Source organism: Eubalaena glacialis, chromosome 8 (genome assembly GCF_028564815.1).
Source record: "Eubalaena glacialis isolate mEubGla1 chromosome 8, mEubGla1.1.hap2.+ XY, whole genome shotgun sequence".
Lineage (NCBI taxonomy): Eukaryota > Metazoa > Chordata > Mammalia > Artiodactyla > Balaenidae > Eubalaena > Eubalaena glacialis.
Genome location: NC_083723.1, coordinates 125,658,222 through 125,686,203, shown reverse-complemented (window position 1 = coordinate 125,686,203; position 27,982 = coordinate 125,658,222). Strand labels below are relative to the sequence as shown.

At 44.9% G+C, this 27,982-nt stretch overlaps 1 protein-coding gene across 1 annotated transcript in view; it reads right to left on the bottom strand.

Moving 5' to 3' along the window:
* Positions 1 to 27,566, bottom strand: part of DPP6 (dipeptidyl peptidase like 6) — a 792,296-nt gene extending 764,730 nt beyond the window's left edge. The window contains exon 1 of the mRNA XM_061198976.1: positions 27,324 to 27,566. Coding sequence (XP_061054959.1) covers positions 27,324 to 27,566 — 243 coding nt within the window. The remainder of the gene's footprint in view (positions 1 to 27,323) is intronic.
* Positions 27,567 to 27,982: the final 416 nt, after the last annotated feature.

Below are 27,982 nucleotides of genomic sequence, written 5' to 3'. Positions count from 1 at the left end.
TTGCCATACCCTCAACTAACCAAACTACTTGAAGAATGCTCCATGCTACCAATTTTAATTTTCTGTTAAACGGAGGGCCATTCTTGTTTAAAATGGATTTTAATGAAGAAAACTGACCTGGTTATTTTCTTTAACAATTTTGTATGACCTCAATAATTAAATATGTCATTCAGGAAACTAAATGCAAATGTAAAAGTTGAAGGAAAACCTGAAGGCACATGTATCAGATCTAAGACATCCACCTACTAGCGTGTCATAGAACTGATCATGTAAAACACCCAGAAGTTTTCTGGTCCGTCTCCCAAGGCAGTAGAAATCAAAGCAAAAATAACCAAATGGGACCTAATCAAACTTACAAACTTTTGCACAGCAAAGGAAACCATAAACAAAAAGAAAAGACAACCTACTGAAGGCAAATGATGCGACCGACAAAGGGCTTAATTTCCAAAACACACAAACAACTCAAACACAAAAAAACAAACAACCCAATCGAAAAATGGGCAGAGGAACTATACTACAGACATTTCCCCAAAGAGGACGTACAGATGGCCAACAGGCACGTGAAAAGATGCTCAACATCGCTAATCATTAGAGACACGCAAATCAAAACTACCACGAGGTATCACCTCATGCCCATCAGAATGGCCATCATTAAAAAGTCTACAAATAACAAATGCTGGGGAGGGTGTGGAGAAAAGGGAACCCTCCTCCACTGTGGCTGGGAATGTAAATTGGTGTAGCCGCTATGGAAAACAGTATGGAGGCTCCTCAGAAAACTGAAACTAGAGTTGTCATGTGATCCAGCAATCCCACTCCTGGGCATATATCCAGACAAAACTATAATTTAAAAAGATACATGCACCCCTATGTTCATAGCAGCACTATTCACAATAGCCAGGACATGGAAACAACCTAAATGTTCATTGACAGATAGATGGTTAAAGAAGATGTGGTACATACATACAACAGAATATTACTCAGCCATAAAAAAGGAACAAAATAATGCCATTTGCAGCAACATGGATGCAACTAGAGATTATCATACTAAGTGAAGTAAGTCAGAAAGAAAAAGACAAATACCATAGGATATCACTTACATGTGGAATCTAAAATATGATACAAATGAACTTATCTACCAAACAGAAACAGACTCACAGACACAGAGAACAGACCTGTGGTTGCCAAGTGGGAGGGAGGTGGTGGAGGGATGGATTAGGAGTTTGGGGTTAGCAGATGTAAACTATTGTATATAGAATGGATAAACAACAAGGTTCTACTGTACAGCACAGGGAACTATATTCAGTATCTTGTGATAAACCATTATGGAAAAGAATATAAAAAAAGAATGTATATATATGTATAACTGAATCACTTTGCTGTACAGCAGAAATTAACACATTGTAAATCAACTAAACTTCAACAAATAATAATAATATTTTTAAAAAGAGAAATCTCATAAATTAATAGATATATCACAACTTCCCTCTGAGGAATGCATGTATTAACTGGTCTCATTTTATAAAGGACAGAAATGAACTGAGGCTTAAAGATTTTCTTCCGTATAATACATTTGTGGTAGAGCTGGGATTTGAACCCGGGATTGGACCTGTCTGACCAGCCCTCTTCCTCTCTCACCTGTGCAGAGTTAGAAGTCCGATGCATGATGGGCAGGTGATCACCTGTTCCCCAGGCAGGGAATGCTGGGGGCATTTTTTCTTCATTTTTGCTGCTTCACTTAAATTCCTGATATCAGCTTAGTTGAAGTATTATCGGAATCTACAGATGCACACTGCATTTGAGAAAACCAGATATTTTTTAAGTCCTCCAACTTATTGGGCATTTGGCAACGCTATATTTCTATTTTTTTAAAGGCCTCTTTAAGGAGGAATAAAGTAAATGCTGACTTAATTCATCTGACTATTAAACATAGGACCATTTGTATATTATTAAATATTATTAAAAGAAAAGAAAATAACCAATAGTCCGTGACCATCCAGCTGTCAACCAGGTTTAAATGCTTTAAAAACAAAATAATACTCTGAGTTCCAAGTGAGTATTTAAAATATAAATAATGGCCAAATACTTTCATAAATATCATCTGAATATTTCCAAAAATTGTACTCTTCCCCTCAGACTCTGGGGTTTAGCTATTGGGTTGGCCAAAAAATTTGTTCGGGTTTTTCAGTACCAGCTTATGGAAAAACCCGAACGAACTTTTTGGCCAGCCCAATATTAACCCTTTATAAGTGTCATAACAGAGGAAAACCCAAGTAAGTTAGTCATCTTCTTTGAGTTCTCTATTTTTATAGTTTTATTTCTATTTCAAGATATGTCAAAAATAAATTCTGTGTGTTTTCAATGCAGAATATGGAAATAATCCAGAATTTGATTTTAAGTAACCATCTCTTCACTATTTTTCAATCTAATTCTTGACTCTGGCACATGGACCATAGCCCAGTGCCTTACTTATAGGACGGGCTCTGAGATGCTTAGGGTGTGCATATTTGCCATGGCTGATTTTTGTTCTCTCTCTTAAAAGAGGGGTGGTTGCACGCACATACACATAGTACGCACCTGTGTAAGTGCGGGGAAGACCAAAATTCCTTGTTATTTGACAATTCTCGTTGGTTCATTTCCAATCAAGAGACTGTACAGTGGTGAATTAAGTCTCTGGTGACCTAATTTACTAAATTTCCAACTGTCAACAGTCTGGTCTCGTGCCCCTTGGACCAAGGAGGTCCTCTGTACCACACAGTTGAATGTGTCCTCAATCCCTTTCTTTATTTAATGGCATCTTCCTGGCGTCTGCAGGCTCTCACCAGAAGCTGCTGTCTGCGCATGAGGACGTCCCTCCCAGTTCATTGCAAGAAAATCCAGTCTGCTCCAATTGCTCCAGCTTTGGCTCACCCCGCTCCTCAGGTTTTTATCAATCCCCCTCATTTTCCGGTTAGTGAGGTACTAACTACTAACCGAGCCCTGTTCCTTGTTCGAGCCATGGCTGCCTCCCCAGCCCCCGTGCTCCTAAAACCAGTCTGGCTGTGGCCACCAATGACGCCCACATGCCGAATCCACCGGGCATTTCCTGCTTTCAAGGGACTTGCCCGGTGTGAAGCTGCCTTCTTATCCAAGAGGCTCTTTTTCCCTGGGGTTCCCTGACGCTGGTCTCTCCTTCTTTTCCTCTTCAGCTGCTCCTGCTCTATCGGATGCCTTTGAACACCTTCCAACATCTTGACTTGGTCACCTGCCGCCTTTTCCACCCGTTTCTCCTGGGCAACGTCCTCAAGCCCCACAGCTTGAAACATCCCCAGCAGAGTAATGACTTCAAAATGCAAACTTCTCCCTCTCAGGTCTTTCACCGCATCAGACTCTTTATACCCCAAACCGATTACTCTTGTCTCTTCCACTGGTTCTGCCCCCACAGTCCCTCTTTCAGCACAGATGTCACACCCTGAAGCCCTCCTACCGTCTCCCTTTTCCTGGCTGTGTTAGTCCACTGTGGCTGCTATAACAAAATACCGCAGACTGGGCAGCTTAAACAACAGACTTTCATTTTCTCACAGTTCTGAAGGCTGGAAGTCCAAGATCAGGGTGCTCATGGTCGGGTTCTGGCAAGAACCCTCTTCCCAGCTGGCAGACGGCCTCCTTCGTGCCGTGTCCTCACGTGGCAGAGAGGGCAGGAACACAAGCTATCTGATGTCTCTTCCTACAAGGACGCTAATCTCATCATAAGGGCCCCACCCTCATGGCCTCATCTAACCCTAACTACCTCCCCATGGCCCATCTCCAAATACCATCACATTGGCAGGCAGGGCTTCAACATATGAATTTGGGGGGGAATCACACATTCAGTCCATAACACTGACCAACCTCACCTTTCAAACCTAGTCTATCACCACTCAGCCTCTTAAGAATCTCTTTCACTTGCCCCCCTTCTTTCCAAGGTTGCTTCTGCTATTTGGAAAATACCGAAATGGAAACGGAAAAACAGAAATCCACGCGACGTCACAAGCAGAGCTAACCTGCACTTGTAGTGTGCGTAATGCCTTCCACTTGCTGCTCAACTTAGCGCTTTTGTAGGAGGCGACCATAGCCGTCTTGGCAAGACCTCCTGGCCGACTGTCCCCAGACTTCCTCTCTCCCTCAACCAAACATCCCCGGTCCATTCTCCAGCATGAACTCAGGATGACTGGTTAAAAAAACCTCAAGAGGACTTTGCCACGTGTGTACTTCACATCTTCCCATGGCTTCCCATCACCTTGAAAAGGGCCATCTAAGGTCTGAACTCCATGCAGGAGCCCCATGACCCCTACCCATCTCTCTGCTCACTTCCCATCACTTGGTCCCACAGACACTATTCTTCAGGCTCACCTAAGTACTGGAATGCTCTGAGCTCACTTCATGTCACTGGGCCTTTGAAGGGGCTGTTACCTCAGCCGGGAATATCTTTCTCCTTCTTCCCATGGTTACCTCCTATTAATCTGTCAAGAATCATCACAAGCACTCATGTCTCCCAGGAAACTCTCCCTGACACCCTGGTGAGGGAATTAAGTGTCTCTCCTCTTGCTCCCATAGGGCCTTTGCATATTCTATCAGATAATAATAAGGTCATGTGTTCAACTTGAGGGCAATGACTGTTTTATTGATGGAGTGCCACATACTGAACTCCTTGTACTGGAAAAGAGATTAATATAGGGGTTTTCAAACAAATGAATAAATCAACACATCTTCCTATTACTTGAATACAAATTTCTCACCCTGATCCCACAGGCCTGTGCTATCCAAGATGGTAGCCACTATCCACCTGTGGCTATTTAAATAGGTTAAGATTAAATAAAATTTAAAACTCAGTGGCACAAGCCACATTCCAAGTGCTCCGCAGCCACAGCTGGCTATTGGCTACAGGACTGGACAGCACAGATGTCAAGTATTTCCAGCATCACACAAAGTTCTCTGAGATGGTGTGGCTCGGGACTCTTCTTAGGATGTGCCCAAGCCACTTCCTTGTGTGTCTGTCCCTCCCACCAGAATGAGATGCTCAAGCACTTCTGTATTCCATGGCACCAGCCGTGCACTGGGCTGCAGCTGGTGTTCAGTAAAAGTCTGTTATACGAATAAATGATCTCTCCTCCACAATCTCTGCTGTGTATTATCTGGTCAGGGAAATTTCCTCACCACCCGGCCTGTGATGCTCTTTTTCCTATTCTTGGATAGGCGAGGATGCTCATTTGCTACTATTCTTGCCCGTATGGAGCCAAACTCTACCTGGAGGGTGGACCTGCTCAAGGACCCCCTTCTCTTGAGCTCTCCCACCTCTTTCCACCTGAATGCAGGTAGGTTTTAATCCAGCATCTCCTGGTCAGCGGGCTTCACAGCTGCAAGAACAAACGTGCCGACCTGGCCCTAGAGCAGACCAGCAGAGGGCTCTGCTCTGAAGGACCAGTCCATGTAATTCCATTGTGGTGTGATTACAAGGAAATCGGAACCTAGTTAGGGCTGACATTTGCTTCAGTAATTACAGAAATATTAAGATGAGGCTTAGAAAAGGATGAGGGTTTCCAACATCGAAAATGTGATATTCTGGATATGCTTACAGCCCCTGGGACACAGGAGGGCTGCACAAGAGGATAAAAGACAACCCTCGTTCTGCAGCCCTCACGCAGGCTTCAGGGGAAGAGATCCTTACCCCCGGGCTCTTACCACCCCCTGAGCAGAGCCTGGCCCGACTCAAGCCTCTGTCCCATCTGATGTCCGCGGGGCAGCAAGGCAGGGGCCTCTGAGGAGGTACGGGGGTTGAGTGAGGACAGGCAGGCTTATTTTGTTTACCGCCCTGACCTGGTCCTAATGTGCACCCTTTCTCATCACGCCTCGGGTGCTAACACACTTACAAATATTAGTCTGCAGAGGGCAAGGGGGCCAATCGTGTAAGTATTTAATTCCTGGTACACAGTGGGGTCTGCCCTGTGCTTCCCAAGGTAGTGAGAAGCATGGAACATTCAGGAGGGGCTGCATTTTACTGCTGGTTCTGTGTCCTTCAGGCCCTTCCTGTTTTTTTCTCACTCAAGGAATATCACGGGAACGGGGCTCTGGGAACTCGTATGTTTTTTTCATTCTGTACCGTGACCAGGGATGTGAGGCATCCCCCCCATCTCCCGATGCCCTCACAGCCTTTCTCCCCTTCTTTATTCGAATTCATTTCTGCCTAATTTGGGTTTGTTGTTAAATAGCAGTGGTGGCTGCCCTCAGCTGCCGCTCACACAAAGATCTGTGGTTCAAGGCAAAATGGTAAGAAAAGAGAGAGTGACAGTCTTAGCAGGGCTGTGGGAACTCGGGCACAGGAACCATCACACATTCAGGAGGCAAGACAGGCCAATGAGATCATCATTTTGGAGCCGACAGCATTAGAACAGGACCTGAGAGGATGGGTGATTTTGAGAGAAAGACATTATAATGACATGCCATTCAAGGTGCTGATAAGTCCTGAGAACTGTGTGTCCCGATGGAGCGCTACTGCTGGCCAGTCCCCCTGTCTACAGGGTAAACTCATGACACAAGCTTGACAACAAGACCGATTCCCAGTTCCTGGGACATGGGACCAAAGCTGGCTCCATCAGAAACCTGAAAAGAGATTGTACACGTAGTCATCAGGAAAGAGCAAAAGTTTACCAGTCCCTGGACCAGACCGATGATCTGGAAGTCAGTTTTATCTAGATCTCTCCTAGTTTTATTGATGATTTCCTGTTTCAGAAAACAGAGAGGTGCTGACATTTTAGAAATAATCCAAAGAAAGGTGTCTCTTTCACCAATTCACATGTTCTGCCTACACTCAAACACGTATTTGATACGTGCTCTGTTTCAAGCACTAGGTATTCCCAAATGAAAAGACATGCCCTTGCCTTTAAAGAGCTCTGACCTAGTGGCAATATTCAGTGTGTGAAGGAATCATCCATCGCAGTGAGGATACTTCTTGTTTTGTGCTTGTTTTATGGAGTGGTATCCTAGGGGCAGAGGGGAGGGAATTTCTGATTGTCCCATCCCCACCTCCACACCCAGCAGACAATGTGACACTTGTGCTGTCTTGAAGGATGTCTAGACTTTGTCCAGAAATGGAAAGGGGCAGAGGGGCAGTGGATAAGCCTGTGTACCAAGGCATGGAGCCTCCGTGAGATGCGGGATATTGGTGGAAAGGTCAAGGGTCAGGCAGTTGAGATGCAGGGCTCAGAGAAGGAGGCGTCAGGTGAAGGAGTGGCTGCATGGGAAAGACACCAAGCTGCGAGCCAGGGCACACAGATGAAACTCGAGTCCCAACCAGGGCAGAAATGGGTCATCTTGGAAAGCAGACTTGTGGCAGTGATACATCCCTTGAGGTGACACTGAGTCACTTGACAGATGGCACAGAAAGGGCAGCAGAGGCCATGCTGCTTTTAATAGCTTGTGACATTTGCATGTCTTTCTTTCCCAGCTAATCCCTCCCCTTTTATCATTCATCCCAGGCAGGGATTTTACCCGCTGCCCTGGAAGGAACTGGAAACGCCAAGGGAGAGGTGGCCACTGCTTTCGGAAAGGACACATCTTAAAAATAACCTCATTTCTTTTCAATTGGGCACAGCATGTGAGGAGGCATCTGGGAAGGAAATAATGAATAATGGAGAAATGTCAGCTGCGGGGCGCCCATGGACCAGGCTGCTGGAGAGCTTCCTGCCTCTTCTTCATGTTCAGCCTCGGGAATTCATCGTTTCCCATCCTGGACTGCTTGTTGGCAAACTAATGAATATACGGCCTGACAAGCAGGACAGACAACACAAATTCTTAGTCATGACCACATCACCAGCGCAGGGCTGGACCTCGGAGGCCCCTGGAGCATTAGGCTCGGCCCCTGACCTACAGACGCTCAAATTCCAGTGGAAAAGAAAGAAAAACTGGCCATTTCCTCTGTGGTGTGATAAGCGCTCCCCCAGCTGTGTGCAGAAGGCATTCCGGGAGCCTGTCGCAGTGGCATTAAACCCAGATTGGGGATTAGGGGTAGGAAGAGGGGCCATAAAATGAGGTTCCCTTCCCTAAAGATTCTACCAAAAGAGCAGAGTCTGAGCTGTAACCCAATGAGCCAGGGAAGAGGGCAAATTGTCGCTCAACAAAGAAACCTCTACCCACATACTTGCAGCACTAGAAACTTTGCAGGGACACTGCGATTAGCCACAATGGGACAGCAGTGACATATGGTCAGGCCCATGGAGAGAGGCCTGGGTGGTGCCGGTGGGAGCAGGTAAAAGCATCTCCCTGCAGCCCTAAGAACCCCTCCTCACCATGGTTCTCACCAGAGTTCCCGGCGTTTCAACTCCAACCCTAACCCAACACGGCATCAGGGCTAAAACTAGGGGTGGCATCTGTCATCACCAGCCACTCGTCTGCACGTAGGTTTGGAACAGATAGGTTAGGAATGGCTTCCTAGGAACCGCCACTGCTCACGTGACTGGTCAGTACACACCTGTCTCCTCCGGCTCCCGGGAGCCCATGCCCCACTCTTGAGGGGCAGGAGAAGAAATAATGAGGCCAACAACTTGGCCCCCAAGGACGCCAATCCTGGTTCTAGGCAGTGATAAGGTGGTTGGATATCTTCAAAGCACCAGGATCTAGACACCTTCCTGTTCTCACAGCACAGAATACACAGCAGTTTTCTATTCACAGTCTGGCAACTCTCTACGTTTATTTTCTAATTTCCACTACTCATGTTTGCAATCTATTTGGGGTAGGAAGAAAGAAATAAGGAATATAAATACAGCCAAGCGTCTTCCGCCAACAGTGATCCTGCCAGAGGCTGGCTTGCTGGTTCTCGGAACAGGATGACAGAAACAGGTGTGTATGTCCCGGGGTTTCACTGTTACAAAATTAGCTGTGCCTTGGTTCCCAGACCAACGGGCATGCAGCATTCTAGAACAGGACCAATCAGAAGTCTCTGTGGAGTGAGTGAGTCATCTGGAGAAGAGAATGGTTTCCACTCCTCTGGGTTTGGACCATCCTGATGCCATTCTCTGGAGTCTAGTGGCACCAGCTAACCGGTGATTATCCCTTTCCTGTTTAATTTATCCAGCCGTGATATGTCCCTGTTTGACCACATATCCCCCAAAGCACAATGCACGATATTCAGTATCTCATCATTTTGGCTTTCCTAACTATTTACATCAGAATCAGTTTCCTCTCTTCCTCCCCCAATTGCTTTCCCCAAAGGAAAAGTCACCAAGAACAGTAAGCACCAATAAATTGGCAATAATGATTGAATAATGGATCCACTACACAGAGAAGATGAGTCAAATTTAGTGACAAATACACTGTTCCTTAAAATTCCAATAAGCCAGCCAGTAACCCTCCCAATAGTTTAAAATAAGCAAAAAGCTACTTGCTTTGAGAAAATCATCAGTAAGTCAGTGTTAAGAGTTGGAGTTGGGTTCCCCAAAGAAGATATGCTGTCCTAACCCCCAGTATCTCAGACTGTGACCCTATTTAAAAATAGGGTTGTTGGAGATGTAATTAGTTAAGATAGAGTCGTGCTGGGGTATAGTGGCTCTACATCCAATATAACTGATGTCCTTAGAAGAAGAAGGGAAGGGACACACAGAGAGAAGAAAGTCATGAGAATGAGGCAGAGATAAAAGTGGGCCACCAGAAGCTGCAAGAGACCAGGAAGGATCCTCCCCCATAGGTTTTGGAGGAGGGTGGCCCTGCCAACACCATGATTTCGAGCTTTTGGCCTCCAGAATTCAATACGTCTCTGTTGGTCTAAGCCACGGGATTTGAGGTGTTTTGTTACAGCAGCCCTGGGAAATGAACAGGATCCGAGATAAACTGATTTCTTAACCTGGATGTGATGCAAAGTAACCAGAAGAGTCTGCAGGAGATTTCCTCCTCCTGCCCCCAAAATACTGCCATTCCAAAAACTGACATAAAGAGGGAGAAATCCTGCCATAAATACATCTACTTAACATGCTCATATTCACTGTGAAGCTCTTATTTAAAGCAAATAAGATGACCTTTAGTAATTCAATGTTTTACTGATGGCCTACAGACACATGAAAAGATGCTCAACATCACTAATTATTAGAGAAATGCAAATCAAAACTACAATGAGGTACCACGTCACACCCATCAGAATGGCCATCATTAAAAAGTCTACAAACAATACATGCTGGAGAGGGTGTGGAGAAAAGGGAACCCTCCTATATTGCTGGTAGGAATGTAAATTGGTACAGCCACTATGGAGAACAGTACGGAGGTTGGTTAAAAATCTAAAAATAGAGCTACCATATGATCCTGCAACCCCACTCCTGGGCATATACCCAGAGAAAATTCTTATTTGAAAAGATACATGCACCCCAACGTTCATAGCAGCACTAGTTACAATAGCCAAGACGTGGAAGCAACCTAAATGTCCATCAACAGATGAATGGATAAAGAAGATGTGATATATATATGCAGTGGAATATTACTCAGCCATGAAAAAGAATGAAATAATGCCATTTGCGGCAACATGGATGGACCTAGAGATTATCATACTAAGTGAAGGAAGTCAGACAGAGAAAGACAAATATTATACGATATCACTTATATGTGGAATCTAAAAAAAATGATACAAATGAACTTATTTACAAAACAGAAACAGACTCACAGACATAGAAAACAAATGTATGGTTAACCAAAGGGGAAAGGGGGGAGGGATAAATTGCATCTCCCTCCCACCCTCCCTATCCCACCCCTCTAGGTGGTCACAAAGCACCGAGCTCATCTCCCTGTGCTATGCAGCTGCTTCCCATTAGCTATCTATTTTACATTTGGTAGTATATATAAGTCCATGCCACTCTCTCACTTCGTCCCAGCTTACCCTTTCCCCTTCCCGTGTCCTCAAGTCCATTCTCTACGTCTGCGTCCTTTTTCCTGCCCTGCCCCTAGGTTCTTCATAGCCTTTTTTTTTTTTAGATTCCATATATATGTGTTAGCGTATGGTATTTGTTTTTCTCTTTCTGACTTACTTCACTCTGTATGACAGACTCTAGGTCCATCCACCTCACTACAAATAACTCAATTTCGTTTCCTTTTAAGGCTGAGTAATATTCCACTGTATATATGTGCCGCATCTCCTTTATCCATTCATCCGATGGTGGACATTTAGGTTGCTTCCATGTCCTGGCTATTGTAAATAGAGCTGCAATGAATATTTTGGTACATGACTCTTTCTGAATTATGGTTTTCTCAGGGTGTATGCCCAGTAGTGGGATCGCTGGGTCATATGGTAGTTCTATTTTTAGTTTTTTAAGGAACCTCCATACTGTTCTCCATAGTGGCTGTATCAATTTACATTCCCACCAACAGCGCAAGAGGGTTTCCTTTTCTCCACACCCTCACCAGTCAGAATGGCCATCATCAAAAAATCAACTATATTTCAATTGAAAAAAGAATTCAATGTTTCCCAAATTTTTTGACCAAGAACTCTTTTCTGCACAAGGAGACATTTAAAAAGGACAGCTTGGAAGGTGTCCCTGCACAGTGTCCCCTGAGCTCTGTCAACAAGGACCCAAGCTTATTGCAAAGGAACTGCAAAGCTGACAGTTAAATATATACACACTCAATGATGTGAAAAGAATTAGATTAAATTAGATTCTTCATAAATGTATTTTTAAGCAAAATTTTATATGTTACTAGTCAACAGATTTTATTTGAACTCAATGAGTATGAGACCAGGTCAGTCCTGGAGCCATAAAGACCAGGAAAAATGCCAGGAGCTGCTGATTATTCCAAACAATCAGATGTGCTCTGACTTTTCGACACTGGACTAGAATCATGTCATTAAAAAGTGCTCTTCCCCAAAGCAAGGCTTTCAGAGCTATTGGGAGCTTTTCTAAAAATGGACACAGATTTTCCCTTCCATTCTGGCCTGGCTTCACTAAAATTTGCATCTTGCCTCTCACTTGAGCTGGGCTAATTAGAGATTTTCCTTCCGTATTTCCCTAGATGTGTTTCTGCTCTCATAGTATTTTGATGTGTGCCCCCTTGGGAAGGCCCTTCTTTGTAACCATGAGCACTTGGGAGGCACTGAGCTTTGAGAAACACTGACGCAGACAGCAAGTCAGGTGCCCAGAGATGTTACTAGGTCCTCCTGACTTTCTACGTTACACCTGCCGCATATCAACCCCAGTAAGGTGGGTGGTCATGGAACCACTGATGCCCACAAGCCAACCTCAAGATGTTTTAGGCAACACGGTTGACCATCAGGTATTTCAGGTACATGATACCTTTCCAAGGTTTTCACTGAGCCACTGAGTCAATTTTGGAGGATTTTGATCTTGAAGGGTTTTGAGTTTGTAGAAAACTCTCCAAGGTCTCCTTGAATACAATGCTGGCTGTGATTCATTTTGGGAAAGCCTTCCATTCATATTCTCTCTCCCCCACCCCTTCCAGTCTCCAGCGGTGTTGCATTCTCTGGCACATCTCCTGGTGAGCTTTCTGAGATCAGCAAGCTCATGGGGGCGGCTGCCTACGTCCAAGAGAGATTCGGCACCTTGACATTGAGTCTCTCTCTTCACACCATGGGTTGAGTTCTGGGAAATCAGGCAGGTCTTGTGTGCTCTGGACCACAGCGGGGACCAACCAGAGTCTGGGTGCACGAGTACAGCCTTCCTCACCTCCGAGAAGATGAAAGTCTAGACAAGCCCTGGTTTAAAGGGTAGCACATCTATTGCCTGGGTTAATCACTGTGCTGGACATTCCTCTGTCTCTGTGCTTGGTGTGTGTGTGTGTGTGTGTGTGTGTGTGTGTGTGTGAGAGAGAGAGAGAGAGAGAGAGAGAGAGACAGAGAGACAGAGAGTTAGAGAGACAGAGACAGAGAGAGACACGAGAAACCTGAAATTGACTAGATAAGCTCAACGTGAGTGAAAGAAATATAATGGCTTCCTTGGTTTGTTCTTGACCAAGAAACATCACCACCGAACCCCCGAATCTCTAAATACCCCTCCAACTGCTGAGGGTCATGACAGTCTCCCTGCTGGGGGTGATGAGGACACTTCTCCAACCATATAAAGCAGCAGAAACCACTTCAAAGGCACATACGCCTTCTGTTCTGACAATTCGATGATACACCCAGGTCCCCATCCACCTGCTTCTGAAGCCCGAGTGAAGAGACTTCTGGAAGATTTTAAATGAAAAGAAAATGTGCCGACATATTTGCTAACAGAGAGAGAGGTAATTAAGAGGCAGGGATTACGCTAAAGTGAAATTTTATAAGAATCATAAAGAGAAGTGGGTTCAATACTTTTGTTTACAGTTACAACACTTTTTTATTTTAATTACTGTAGTCAAATCCATATCTGGCCAATTTTCCACTAGTTTCCTAAACAGCTCCTCTGATTCCATACTTTTTTTCATTCTGTTTTAGACGGCCATGTTTGCTAGCCTGTCCTCTTATAATAAACCCTCAAGTTGAATCCCCTGTGTTTATGCTTCCCCTTCCCTAGAAGCTAGTCCCTCAGTAATATTTTCTGTGTCTTTCAGTTGGACCTATTCTGACCACTGCTGGGGAAAATCTATTTATTGAGCGTAATATTTCAAATTCTCAATCACAGGATGGTCTTCAAGAGAAGTCATGTTTTTCAACCACCGTTTTCTAGTTTAGTTTTGAGGCATCAGGCTCCAGACGGTCGCCATGAACATCTTTGTCGAGATGACACCATCCCAGGAATTAATCCAGGGTCAGAATGTACTTCCTCGTTTGTTCTCCTCTCAGGAGGGGAGCCTGACCCAGGACCTATGGCTCCAGCCTCCACGTTTCCTGCACGGAAGTCGGGGCAGGGGTGTGAGGGGCACAAACCCACCCCAAGGGGGATCCTGATTAGCTCTGATTAACTCTGGCATCACTGGCTCCTCCTAAAACCATGGAGCCCATTGGTCCAGCTCTCTCATAACCAAACCACTCAAATAACCCACATATTGGGATTACGGTTTAGTCACAAATACAAGGGATTACAATTAAGTAATCAGAGCCTATGTGATCACTGGGGGTTTATCACATTCCCTTCCTTTCCACAGTTCCAGCCCCAAGAAGCTCCGCCGAAGGGCGTACCAGAGTCCTCCACCCTTCCTTCTCAGAACAATTAGATCTTGTAATAAGGACTTCATGATAAAACTGCATTTATTTACAGCGTGCTGGGCCCTGTCCTAAGTGTTTTACATGTATGAACTAGAACGTCAAAATAAACCAATGAGAACAATACCACAGTATAATATTTTCCCCTGAACTTTATAAATGAGGAAATTGAAGTCCAAGAAGAGTTAAGTAACTTTTTAAGGCTAAACTACAAGTAAATGGTCAGTAGGGTCAACGTTCAAGCTCAGGTGGTCCAGACCCAGCACATCACCCACTGCAGTGCCCTGCCTACACCATGGACCATCAAGCGACAGTCCAGCCCTGTGCCCTGCGATAATGGTGTTGGGTGGACACATGATTGATTCTATGTGCAGCGCTTTCATAAACCACAGCAAGAACAGGTCATGAGGAAATCCTGCCAACATCTGTGAGTTTCTTGGATAACTGGGCTGTTACTCCAGAGCTCAGTAACACCCACATCCCCTTTTTCACGTGAAATTGTACGTACAAGTAAAATATTTTAAAAGCACAATTGCTCTAAGGAGGGGATCAAGTTCTGGTGGCTCCATCCCACCCCTTGGTGGCTCCAATCAGGAACCCATTACTCAGGGAAGCAGAGTTTGAAAACCACAACAAATCCAAACTAAAGCCTGGGGTCTGGCTTCCATGAGCCAGTTAAGGGGGACATCCTCTGGCTGACAAGGCACCAAAATGATGCTCTGCCACGTAGACCTTTGACGTCCCTGGCTGAATCTTATTCACCCCAAGTTGCCAGAACCTCCTGTCTGCGGGCCGGGCTGGGCTCTGCTGTCTTCTCTGAGGTTTCCCTCTCTAGACCCCTGCCCACATACCCAGTGGCCTCATTCCTCCTCCTTCTCGGGCCATCTGTGTGTCCTGGACCACTGGCATCTGGCGGTGCTCTGACAGTGACTGGCTGATGTGGTCGGTCCGGGATCATCCCTAGTCCCTGCAATCATACACCTGATGCTCAGAGACAGAGGGAGGGTGGCGGATCCGCGGGGTGGAGCCCCTGCCCGGGCTGCTCTGCGGGCGGGTCTGCATGGGTCCAGGGCTCCCTGGGTCCTCTCAGGTACAGAGAGCCAGGAGGTGTGTGGGTGAGATGGCTTTTCATATGCGGTGTACACCCCTCTGGCTCCCTGGACTTGAACCAGGGTGCTGAGCTTTGAAACGGTGTGACATTAACTCACTTTCCTATTCTTCATGAAATGATAGCAGAAAACATGCTTTTGTGAGTTTTTTGGCCTTAACTGTACAGAGGCACTACTTAAATCCAGTGGTCAGAGAGCTGACTGTCCAAGGTTATGCATCTCCTTATTATCTGCTGCATTATCTTTATCTAATTTCCTGCACTCTGGCACCATTTGACAAGTCAGGAACTACACATGCTATTAGCACGTCTTTAGATGAAGGATGGAGTCCCCCTGCTGGTCCCTGATTACCCGTTCAAAGTGCTGCCCGTGACACAGACGGTATTCCAAAAGGAGGGTCTGATGGGATTTCTCCAGCGTTGTTAAAAGTGCAGCCCAGTATGATGTGGGTATAAGAACCCTCACAACATATATTCGCATTCCAACCCTGTCTGGCCACAGAAAAAACAAAACTGCAAATCTTTATTTCGCATAATTTATTTAAGGAGTCTTGAATCAGTCTTACTGCAGCCTTGAGACAGCCTCTGGAGGGCAGTGTTGCCAGACCAGATTGTAGACGGGCAGAAAAAGAAGGTAAATCAGGGTCAAACCTAAAGATCTCAGCTGCCTGTTCCAGCTCCATCCTAAGTGCCAGGTACCTCTGACTGTGTTATCATAAAAATGTATGCTGTAGGTAGCTAAAGCGCCTGTGGCAGTTTCAACTAGATTATCGAATCCAGGAATATTTTTTTTCTGTCAGAATCTGTGCATTTTGGTCTGGGAACTTTAGTTTTCCTCTAATGATATACAGTTCAAAAACATTCTGATTTGACTTTCTACCTGCCAGATAAAAAGACGATCATAGTATCACAGAAAAAGAAGCTGTGATCTTTTTCTTTCACTTAAATTGAGAATTAGGTAATGCAAACTTCTAATCAAAAACAACTTATCGCATTGCTGTATTTATAAGAATCTCTTCTTCTCAAAGATTTGCATTTTCCCTAATGGGACTACTTCCTTTGATAACCACAAAAAGAAGAGAGAAAAAGGTCAGCAGAAACAGTTATATATAGAAGATTTAACTCATACTTTTTTACTGAATGATTCTTTAAATTCTATAGTGCTTTACAATTTTCAAAACTTTCATGTACATGATTTCATATAATCTCATAAAACCCCCTTTTTAAAATCCCCTTCCCCTCACTGGTAACCACTAGTTTGTTCTCTATATCTGTGTCTGCTTTTTTTGTTTTGTTCACTAGTTTGTTGTATTTTTTAGATTCCACATATAAGTGATATCATGCACTATTTGTCTCTGACTTATTTTTAACTCGCACTTATTTTTAAACTCAGACAAAATATTACAAATGCTAAATATTACCCATCTTAAGCAGGTCCTACAAAAGTAACTCCTACTGTTTCCTTAATAACTATTTTGTCTTCTCAACTGTTGCTCAGAATCAAACAATAAATGAAATCCTGAAAAGAAGAGAATTCATTTGCAGCCACTTGTAAGCGGCCACGCAGGAGGTCCAGAGTTCTAATTTCAGAACTCTTTCAATTAAAAAAAAAAAGGCTGGAGAAGTGTGATTATTCAAATAGATGCGAGCAGAGAGTTTTTTCAGGTGAGATGCCAATCCTTCACCCATTCCTTCAACAGACTTATTGAGCACTTTGGCTGTACCAGACACTGTACCAGGCAACTGGATACAGCAGCAAACAAATCAGCCAGAGATCCTGACATCAGTCAGCTGATATTCTACAATGGGGGGAGACAAAAATAAAACAGGCATAATAAGAAAATTATATAATATATCAGCAGGTGATAAATGCCATGGTAAAAGAAAAGCAAAGCAGAGCAGGGTGGGGAACATCGGGAGTGATGGGCGGGGGAACTGCAACTTTAAGTAGGGTGGGCAGCGTGGACCACTGAAAAAGTGATGCTGAAGCAGAGACGTGAAGGGCAGGAAGGAAGGACGTTCTGGCAGAGGGAACAGCCAATGCGGTGCCTTCCGGTCGTGACAGGGACCTTGGCATTTGCCGAAGGAAGTGAGGATCCTGTGCACAGTTCCCAGCCTAGAAGCAGCCGGAGCAGCTCTGAGCCGGGGCAGGGACACCCAGAAGGGCAACTGTCTGGAGCGAGGTCAGAAGACAAGGGCGTGGAGTGGCCTCGCGGCAGGATGAATCGGATGGGGGCAAGAGGAGGCACAGCCTGGACGATGGTGGGAAACCTCTTCCTGGGTGTCTGTCAAGGTAGGAACATGATTCTCAGGTGTCCGTAAGAGGGAGTGACAGATACCAGGGGCCAAAACTGACCCCTCAAGCACCCCCCTGCTTCAGAGACACTGCAATGAACCCCAGGAGCAGCCAAAGGCTAAAGAACAAGACTGTGCTCTTCCTATGGTCGTGATGAAATGAAAGACCCACTGGAGGAGAAGCAGGAGTATTAAAGATCATGGAAGGCAGGAGCAGGGACATCAGGATTCTGCTCAGGTGCGCTCCCTGTACCCGTGGAAACAAAAGCCTCCGGGTGATAGGATCTCCCCAGAGCTGCAGGACAGCCATGAGGAAGCGTATCAATGATCGCATGTCCAGTAAGGAGAGCGCCAGACAAGGAAACCAGACATCCCCGCTTATCACAGTCAGCTCCTGTTGCTATAGAAACAGTGCCCCATCTTTGACAGCATCCCCCTCTCCCTTTAATAGATAACCAGTCATTTAGGGGCTGAATTTTCTGTCCATTCAGAGGAACTAAAAATCTGGAAAAAAAGAAAGAGAAACTAATGACACCTTTCTACGTAGAAAATGGAGATGAACTGATCACGGGCAGGACAGGAATTGGGGGAGAAAGAGAATCGTGCTAGAGCTGGGTGTTTCTGATGACATTTCCTATTATTTAGATGAAAACATGCCCTCTTCAGTTCTACATTGTAAATAGAGGCTCCGTGTAAAATGGATTCCAGAATCCATGTAAAATGAGGAGCAGAGCATACACCAAAGACAGAGCCTCAGGATGTCAAGGCTTCCCTGTGTGAACCTCTGATCCCCGACTTTTCCAACTTGAAAGGTCTCCAGTCAAAAGCCCAAAAAGCTCATTTCTAAGGCTGACCCTTAGCAACATCTTGAAGGCTGCAATGTCTGCTTTCATCATTATTATCTCAGAACCTGTCTGTCCACTCCTACTGCCCAGTCCCTCCCTCCCCACCCCTACACCCACCACGAATGCACACACTGTCTTTAGGAAATGGGTCCCTTCTTATCCTTTCCCATCACCCAAGGAACATGCTCCCAAAGACAGGAAATGAGGGAACTGATAAGACTCAGGCACTCCAACATCTGTTGCCCTCTCAGGGGAATTTCCATTTCAGTCTTTTTGAGAACTAACAAGTTTTAAGTGAGATGCAGGAAGGTAGAACGAAACTTTCTGTAGAAGTTTAGAAAGTGCTGATTTTGCCCAGAGATGACAATGCAGTCAAGGTCCAGAAACGATGAATGGTGGCTTGTCCACATGAACACGGATTGCCCTGTGCCCCTCAGCTCAGGCTAGGTGACACTGTCCTAACATAATCTCAGTGGTTTACAAACAGAAGTTTATATCTTTCCCACTGAACGGCCACTACCTGGAATATTGCTCGTTTCTATGGCAAAAGGAAAGAGAAAGCACAGCAACTCAGGTGCCGGCTCGTAAAGCGTCCACTTAGGAGAGCTAGCCTCACTTCCACTCCATTCCAGCAGCCAAAGTCAACCACATGGCCACACGCAACTCTAAGGGGGGAGAGGAGGACAATCCCACAGGTGCCTGTGAGACCCATAAACACGTGCAGAGCAGCACCAACGACCCTCCCCCCACCAGGAACACTTAGCTTGAAGTCCAGTTCGAAAACTCTGAGCCCAACTTGACTTCCCTGCTCCATCCCTCCACTTGCACCCACGGGTGACTCCTCCGCATCCTTCCACCTAAAGAACCACTGTCCTCATGTAAGTTTCAGCTGAGCCTCTGTTCCTTCCGAAGGGCTGTTCTCGCCAGCAGTGCGCTCTGGGGTGAGGCTGTGAACAGATGGGTTCACTGTGGATTCAGCGATTCACCTGCAGCACACTTCCCTCAAACCCGGCACGGGGAACACACATTTGCAAATCGTTAAAGATGAAATGAACGTGATGGAGAAGACCTAAAAGTTCACCTGGGAAACTAGCTAGGTGTCCTATAACGTAGCCAAGCGTTCCAGAAAATGGCATCCATTCTCTTCGTGAATATTCCCGAGACCATGAGGCAACGTGAGCGGGGACGAAAGTCTAACATTTGAGGCAGCCTGAAGAATAAGAAGGGGCACGGGACCACATGTCTCCATCGACTTCAGATACCCGGAGGCAGCAGTCTTTCCTCAGAAGCCGTGGAGATGCTGAGGAAGGGTGCACAGAAGCAACAAGGGGCCCTGAACAAGCAATGCATCTCTAGGGCTTAGAGCCGTTCACATGGGGTTCGGCTACCTTGTGTGGTTGCAAATATCTCACAATTCTAAAAGCAGATGAGATAACTTCACCTCTCAGGACTTTTAAAGAGGTTTCTCATTTTTGTTTTTAATTTGTAAACTACTGGATGGCATGTTGCATGAAGCATAGGAAGGGTTTGAGTACAGTTTAGAAAATTGAACGTTTTGGGGAAAATGATTAGGGAGACTGGAAGCCCGTGATTGTCTCCTGCATTCCTCTACCTCTAGTTTCTGCTTTACCCTCCCCCCGCTTCCCTTGTACAACTTCTTTTATTCCGAGTTCTTCAATGCTCCCTTACTCCATTCCTGCTCCCCTTCTGGCTGATGTCACCTTAAAATATATTAGGTGCACCATATATAAAATATAATGGACATATACAACCCTATAAATATATCACAGATAATATAACGAAGAGCCCATTGCTGTATGAAAGTGGCTGCATTAATTCCAGTAGTTCTGTCTTTAAAATAGACCTTCCCAAATAGTAAACAACAGGAGATAGAAAGGATTAATTGGTCTTCTCAATTCCAAATTGGGGAAGATAATAATATCACCTGTTCCATTTTTTTTTTAACAGAGGCATATTAAAACTGACCCCAGATCATCTAAGGTAAAAGGTGACATCAAATGAAATCTGTACACTAGAGAAAGTTAAAAATTGATTTTGACAATGACTGTGATGCCCTGGAAAATCCTTAAGTTCCTTTTGAATTAAAAACCGTGTGTGTGTGTGTATGTTTTTTTTTTTTTTTTTCCATTTCCATTGCGCATGGTGCTAGGATGCTTTTAATGCATTCTAAATGCCTTCAAGGTGTTTATCTACACACTGAAGGGATGAGTGAAAGTAAATTTGTTTGTCTTTTTTGAGGGAACAACTGTTCCAGGACGGAGTCTCCCTCTTTCCTGCATCCTTATAAGAGCCCAATCCCTGCCAGGTGCTCATCTACAGCATCCAGCCCCCAACGCCTGCTGCTGTCAACTGAGATGTTCCCTAATCTGTGAGGCAGGGTGTTCACCACCTGGAATTCCACCATCTGGACCTTGTGGGCTTTACTGGTTTCTAGTCTTCTGAAAAATTACCTATATACATTCCTCCATCATGGGACAAAAGTGAACATCTCCTGTGCTTCAGATGGATCTGGATGTTGTTAGAAAACACAGAAAGAAATACAGGGAGGAAAAAGAGTAAAACTATTGGGGAAACCCATTCAGGGCAAAAATCGTATACTACTGTGGCAAAACTGTTTTTTCCTTTGGCAATTAGCACATCCATTTAGAACCAAAATAAGTTAGACCGTTAGATTTCATAATGTTCATACTTTTGAAATTCAGTGATATAATTAAGTTAATTCCTCCACTCAATTACGGTACCACAGAGGATACTGAGAAGAACACAGGAGAGAAGGGAAGGCTGAGTTTCTCTGAGGTCCAGAGAACACAGGCGATTTGTGGAATATTATTCACATAATCACTTGTAGTCTTCTCATTTGTAAAATGAGATGTTATCAAATTTTTAAATGTTCTATTTCAGATAATTTCACGATGCTAGATCCTTCTAAAGATAAATGTTCCGAAAGTCATTAACCAGAAAGGCTGAGTGCGTTTTTTTTTTTAATGTACATAAAATCAAACCAATGTGCTTAAAATGAAAGAAAATCAAAACATGGCACATGGGCACTCAATGCCCTTAAAGCTAAATTTATTAGGCAGAATTTAATTTTAAAAGGGTTACTGTACATATTATTTTTATAGGCAATGCTCTATGAAAGGGATCAATATTGTATGTTGCAGAGAAGCATTCCATATGCACTTGACAAATGCATTGTTAACATCAGAGTAATTAAAAGGAACAGGGTTATATACAATAAGATTGTACATCTTACTCAGCAATTCCTGCCAGTTGCTTGCAAAAATTAAACTCATTAATCATTCTGACTCTATTAAAGGAGAAAAAGCTTGGGGTATGAAATAAAAAGCTCTATTTTATGAAGGAAAAATGTCCAAAGCCAACATCTAGAGAAATTCCTGTCTACAGAGTGATACTAGGATATTAATCTCATGTGGGAAAATGAGTTGATTCCATTGTCAAAAATATAAATCGATATTATGCTATTCTAATACTCCAGACATCCTTAAATCTACAGTTAACATATACAAGTAAATTATTTAAAAGTGCTCACTGGCAGGAATAAAGAAAAGCATGCCATATAAAATAGGTTGCTGTGCCCACTTCAACATATCTTACTGCTACACAGAACTCAAATCCACTGAGAAGGCAGAATGCTCATTTTTCACAAATTCGGCTTTAAGCAAACCTGTACGTTTTTGGCTGACTCTACAGAGCAAAGGCTTGTTAACAGATTGAAATTTATTTGCTATAATTCACAGTGGACAATTGACTCATCCAAATGAAAAAAATTAGGCTTACCCTGATTAATTTTTCAAACCAACAGATTACTCTTTGTTATGGTTCTCCCCAAGCCAAGGTAACTATGGAGGTGAAATGAGGTACACGTAGTGGTGCTTTAAAAAATACAAGGTGCAGTGCAGAGGCAAGGTATTTTTGATGCTATACTTGGTTTCACTCATCAGTCAACTAGCACTTAATCCTTGTTTATGTCACCATTCTTACTTCCTTGTAACACAGAGAACTTCCCAATGATGACTACATGCTCTGTGCTGAGACAGTAAGCAAAATTTTGTACAATTTTGTTATATATACTTTACCAAAACATTCACAGAGAGACTGTCTTAGACAGTAAACACTTCTCATGTGTTTAACATTGTTCTGGAGTGCAGAAAATAAACTTTTCATGAGGACAACTGTTGTGTCCAGCAGAGCATTATGATATGGTGTTATAGGGCATTAAACCCATAAGGATACCTCAAAGCTTATCTAGTGAAATACTTAATGTTATAAGAAAGAAATCAAGATAGTGGGAAAATGTAACTGTACAAGCTTCTGTATATTGTATGCCACGCTCAGGGGTGGAAGGGATGGCAGTACTAGAAGTAGAAATAAGGAGATTAGGCAGAACGTAATTTAGAATAAGGAGTTGTAAAGAGAGGGGAATGACAAGGTTAGGGATACATTCTACACGGATATCTTGTCAACACCACAGAAACGGTCTAGCGCCCAGCTGCTTGACATGTGGAACAAGAGCTGGGAAGAGAAATCAAGATGGTGATTGCCAAGGTCCTTCCAATTCTCCAGTTCTCCAATTCTGTAAAACAGGAAAGCAAATGATCTCCACAAGAAATGCTAGGACATGTATACCAGAGGAATAAAGCTACTTTAGCCATCTGCTAATACAGAAGCTGCGAAATATACTCAGCTCCCTTTATCTTCATTCTAATTTATCCCATAACTGATTTATCTTAAAAAGAAAGCATGGAAGGGAAAGAATAGAATAGTGGAGACCAAAACCTTGGAGTGTAGGTTCTCCCAACCTCCTGCATGAAAGGGAGGAGGAAAAAATGATTTACCAAAGAATTCAAAGGCCAAGGTCAGAGAGAGACAGGACATGAATTCATGTGGCATCATGAAAGACATATGATGCAAAAGTTTGAAGTGCAGGGTGATGGTCAACAGGAGCAAAAGCGATAAAAACAAAGACTGAAGAGGAGCCAGGCCATTATATCAAGTAATTAAGAGGACACTGATGACATTTTGTGTGCAGTTTCTGCAGTGAAGACAGTACGAACGTGAGTCTGCCGTCAAGCTAAATAAGGAAAAGAGGACCCTCGGAACAAGTTAGTGGATTCAGTTTTAGACCACTCGATTGAGAAGATGAAACCTCCAAACAACCCTATGACATCCCATAGCTGTTCTGTAGGTGAGTTACACTGAGCATTGTCAAATTAGTCATGAAAACAATGGGATCAAGCAGGTGGTTGAAAGTTTTAGCCTTTTTCTCAATATGTTAGGAAGATAATATGAACCTAAATATTTTTAAAAGCATTTGAAATTGGAGCAGAAGAAAGTAAGAGGGGATATAAACATTTCTGTGGAGCCAAGCTGCTTAAAAAACTTAAAGTTGATAGACTCCAAGGAGAAATTAACAGGATATTGGCATCATACCGGTGAAAAATCAAGGTGGAGAGGAAGAAGAAGGGCTAGTTGTTGCAGACATACAGGAAGATGAAATACATCAGAAGCAGTGACATCATAAGCTGATACACAGCATAAGCAGTGATTTTCGCTCAATCCCTGTTTTGGCCAAATTGCTGTTTTAAAATCCTGTTGTCATCACATTTGTATTATTAGGAAATCATGTGTCACCAAAAATGAAGAACACGGGAACATGGTGATGTGGCCCCAACAAGACTACTGCCCTGAAAGTTATCCATGTCCTCCTAAAGTCCTTTAAGAAATCAAAAGGAAATGCTCAAGCAGGGGCATGACAAAGTTCAGTATTTTAAAAATAATTGAAGTTAATTCCTATCGGAAGTTACTAAATTCCATTAAAAGTCACTTCCAGCAACATTCCCTTTAAGAGTCAACTTATTTTTAAACCTACAAAATGAATTTTAAACCAAAATAGCTATTGATTCCTCAGAGGGGTTTCCCAAGTCATTGACTTTATACTTAAATAAATCTAAGATTGATGAGGAAACTCTAATAGAAAAAGCGCTCTGGCTTTCCTTCTTTTTCAAAGTTAAACTTCACATTTTAAAACTGACCCACCCCAAGCAGGCTTTTATGTAGTGCTACACAGCAGAGAGGTCCCTTACATGTGTAGTTGGTGCAGATAGGTAATGCATTCCCAGTCACCCGCCCCGCAACTTCAGCATTTGACATATCTCTTCTAGACCTGATAACTACCTTCAATTTTATTTTGTGAAGAATTGCCCGTTCTCAGTCATATTCAGGCATGTGTGTGTACACACATAAAGAGGTCAAGAACTACCTTTTATTTCCCCGTTTCTGGATGGAAGGACGAGGCACAAAGTTCATTGGATTTTTAAGGTATGGTGTTTACCATCATCTCAGTGACCAAGGTGGGAAAGCTGTTTCTGTTCCATGGAACAGACAAGCCACAGAAGGGCAATGACCCACCAGCCTTAGTGTTGGGACTCCCAAACAGAAGTGCTGAAGATTTCCTGTGCGCTGATGCAAAGGACTCTTCAGAACCTCGGACAGCTCCCACCTGGGCCCATCAGACGCCCAAACTGCTAAAGTACATGTTTACGTGGCCGCCCCAAGATACACAGAATGATACGTAATGTGTGCCTAATCAGTTGTATATCTTCAGGTTTAAATTTGAGTAGCAGGATGATTACTCAAGATTGTTTAATCTTGACAGGGGCTGGTATCAGAAAAGCAGTTCTTATATCTACTTTCTTTAGCTAGTGCTCTTACCTTCAGCAAACAGCAGCCACTGTGCCTGGAGGAAAAGTAATGTTTAATGTGCACTCCTATCATTTAGCACATTTTTAGACATAGTTTTTTCAATTCCGAATATTTTTTCTGAGAAAGGCACATAAAAGTTTTCAAGAAATTGATGCTACGTTTAGCCGTGTGTCATTGTTTAATTGTACATTTTAAACATGATATATATATCTCATAAGGATACGACATACACATACACTATATTTATACCTACACCTACACCTACACACACACACCCTTTTTTGTGTTTTCCAGGAAACAAAAAATTGATGTCAGGAGTTAATGAATTTAAATTACAAATACTGTTCAGAGCCATTTCAGCAGAAATCATTTGCAAATGTTAAATTCATAATTTGCTCCTCGGTTCAACCCTTTTGCTTATCTGAGAAACAGTTCTAGACATATGTCAAATGGAAAAGGCAGAATATGTGCTCAAAGCTAAGATGAGGAGAAAAAAAAAAAAAAGATGGGTGGAGATGATCTAAAACAAAATGCAGAAACTCTCCCCTTTCCTTTCCCCTAGCGACACCTAGAGCCTATTAGGAAGAAATCGCTCATGGTTTTAACTTCAAGCATAACACAATCCAACAGTTTTAAGTCAGATTTGAGGCAAAAAGTGCATCATTTCTTTCTGCATTGCAACTCAGTGGTCTTCCCCAACATTCTCAGGAGTTTAATCCTCCAGAATTTTTCAACTGCCCCAATGAAACTGCTCCTCAAAGATTCTAGCTCCTTGAACCTGAGAATTCATGCATTTCCCTCAGGACCTGACCCACTGAAGTGAGGGACATCTCTCTGCTAGCTCTCTTTTAACCAGGGGAGTCTAGAAATAACCCAAAATAAGAAAATCTCATGCAAGATCCGATACAGGGTGTGTGTGCACACGCGCACACACACACACACACATGAACCACATCTCCCACAAACTCTTGCCATGTCTATTACACTCTCCACATCCTCCACTGATAAAACAAAACAAAAACAACCAGTGATCCCAGGCAGGACATGCTGAATGACCACAGCCTCCTGCTCAGGGCAGGGACATGAACTGCCCGGGGTATGTCGGGGTAGGCCGTCTGAGAGGCTTGTGTGAGGACCTGTGCCCAGGTGCCCCCAGGTGGGAAACTCTCAAAGCTACACACAGTGAGCTCTAGGACCCAACACAGCCAGCCAGGGGCTGTACCAGCCAAGCCAGCTCTGCCTGCCTGCCTGAGAGCTTGTCTGGGATTTTTCTCTTTTTTTCTGGGAAGAGAGGGTCTCAGAAACATCACTTGCCACTCCGTGGCCTTCCCTGGCCCTCTGAACAGATGGACAGGATCAATAGAGGTGGTTGAACTCATCCACCTCTGCAGCCGGCTGGTGTCCTGCCTGAGTCATCAGTTACTAAGGTGATATGCAAATCCAACCTTTGAAACCCAAGCTGCCAGCTCCGAGAAGAGTAAAAAACGTGCTCCCGGAGAAGTTTTCAGCTCACAAAGCCTAAGGCTGTTGCTAGTCCAAGGCTAGGTGTGGGCACAGGCAGGGCCTGACTCCCACCAGCAAAAATTGGGCTGGGCCCTGGGACAAGGGCTTGGGCCTCGGATGCTAGTGCTTTTATTTCGTTTTTTGGAAAAGAAAACCACCACCACCAGCACTGGGGGCGGGGAGGGCGAGGTGTTGGAGAAGTGAGTGAAGGGACAGCGCCCCGAGGTGAGGATGCCAGTGACAGGTGAGAGGGGGAGAAAAAGAGCCTGGGACAGTCTCCTCGAGTCTTAAAGCAGAAGAAAAAAGAAAGAAAGGAAAGAAAAGAGAAACCAACTTGTAAGCACAGACAGATCGAATTCCCTCCTTGGGATCCACAGCACCGAGCAGTTAACACGAGGCATCCCCACATCCGTGAACCCCCAGACCATTCCACGCCCCAGCAGCGCAGCGCCACCAACGCTGCTCTCTCAGCGCCACCAACTCCTGGCCGCCGCCGCCGCTGCAGACAAGGACCCGCTCCAGGACGGCGGTGACCGAGATCCGCGCAAGGAGTGTATTTGCGGGCGCTCCCGGGAGGGGTGGGGGAGGGGTGGGGAAGGAGGGCGCCCCAAGACCATCGCAGACGCGGCGCGGGCGCGTCTCCCCCGGGCCGCCCGGAGCCCCGCGCGCCCACCCACCCACCCACCCACCCAGATGCTCTTACGTCCTCGTCGTCACAGTCGCTCTGCGCCTGGTACTGGAACCGGGGCCGGCCGCCCGCGCCGCCGCCGCCGCCGCCGCCGCGCTCCGGGGGCGCCGCAGCGGGCGCCTGGGCTCCGAGGGGCTTGGGCCCCGCGCCGTCCTCCTCGGGCCCCTGGCCGCCCAGGAGGCGGCTCGCCTCCGGGGGCGCCGGGAAGGACCGCGAGGTGTTGATCTTGCCCGTGAACCTCTGGTACAGCGAAGCCATCGGTCTCCGCGCGCTCTCGCCGGCTGTCTTTGGGGCGTTTTGATAATGGCTTTCCCCCTTTCGGGTTCCCGCTCCCCACCCCCGCCGGGGGAGAAGGGGGAGAAGAAGAAGAGGAGGAGGAGGAAAAGGAAGGACTGCGGCCGCGCGGCCGCTCCTCCCGCGCGCCACTCTCAAGTCGCCGCTGGGCGACTGGCTCAGCCTCCTCCGCCCCCTCCCCCGGCGGCTCGGCGAAGCCGGGGTCTGGGGGTGTGTTCTCTTTCGCTCTTCTTTTCTGCTTTTCAACTCCTTGCCGTGGCCGCGAACGGCCTGATCAAAGCCATCGACAGAAAGAAAAACAACAACAAAAAACCATAAAGGGAGGGAAGATGCCTAGGCCCCGGAATTCGGCACCCCGCCTAGAGACCGGCGAGCATCCA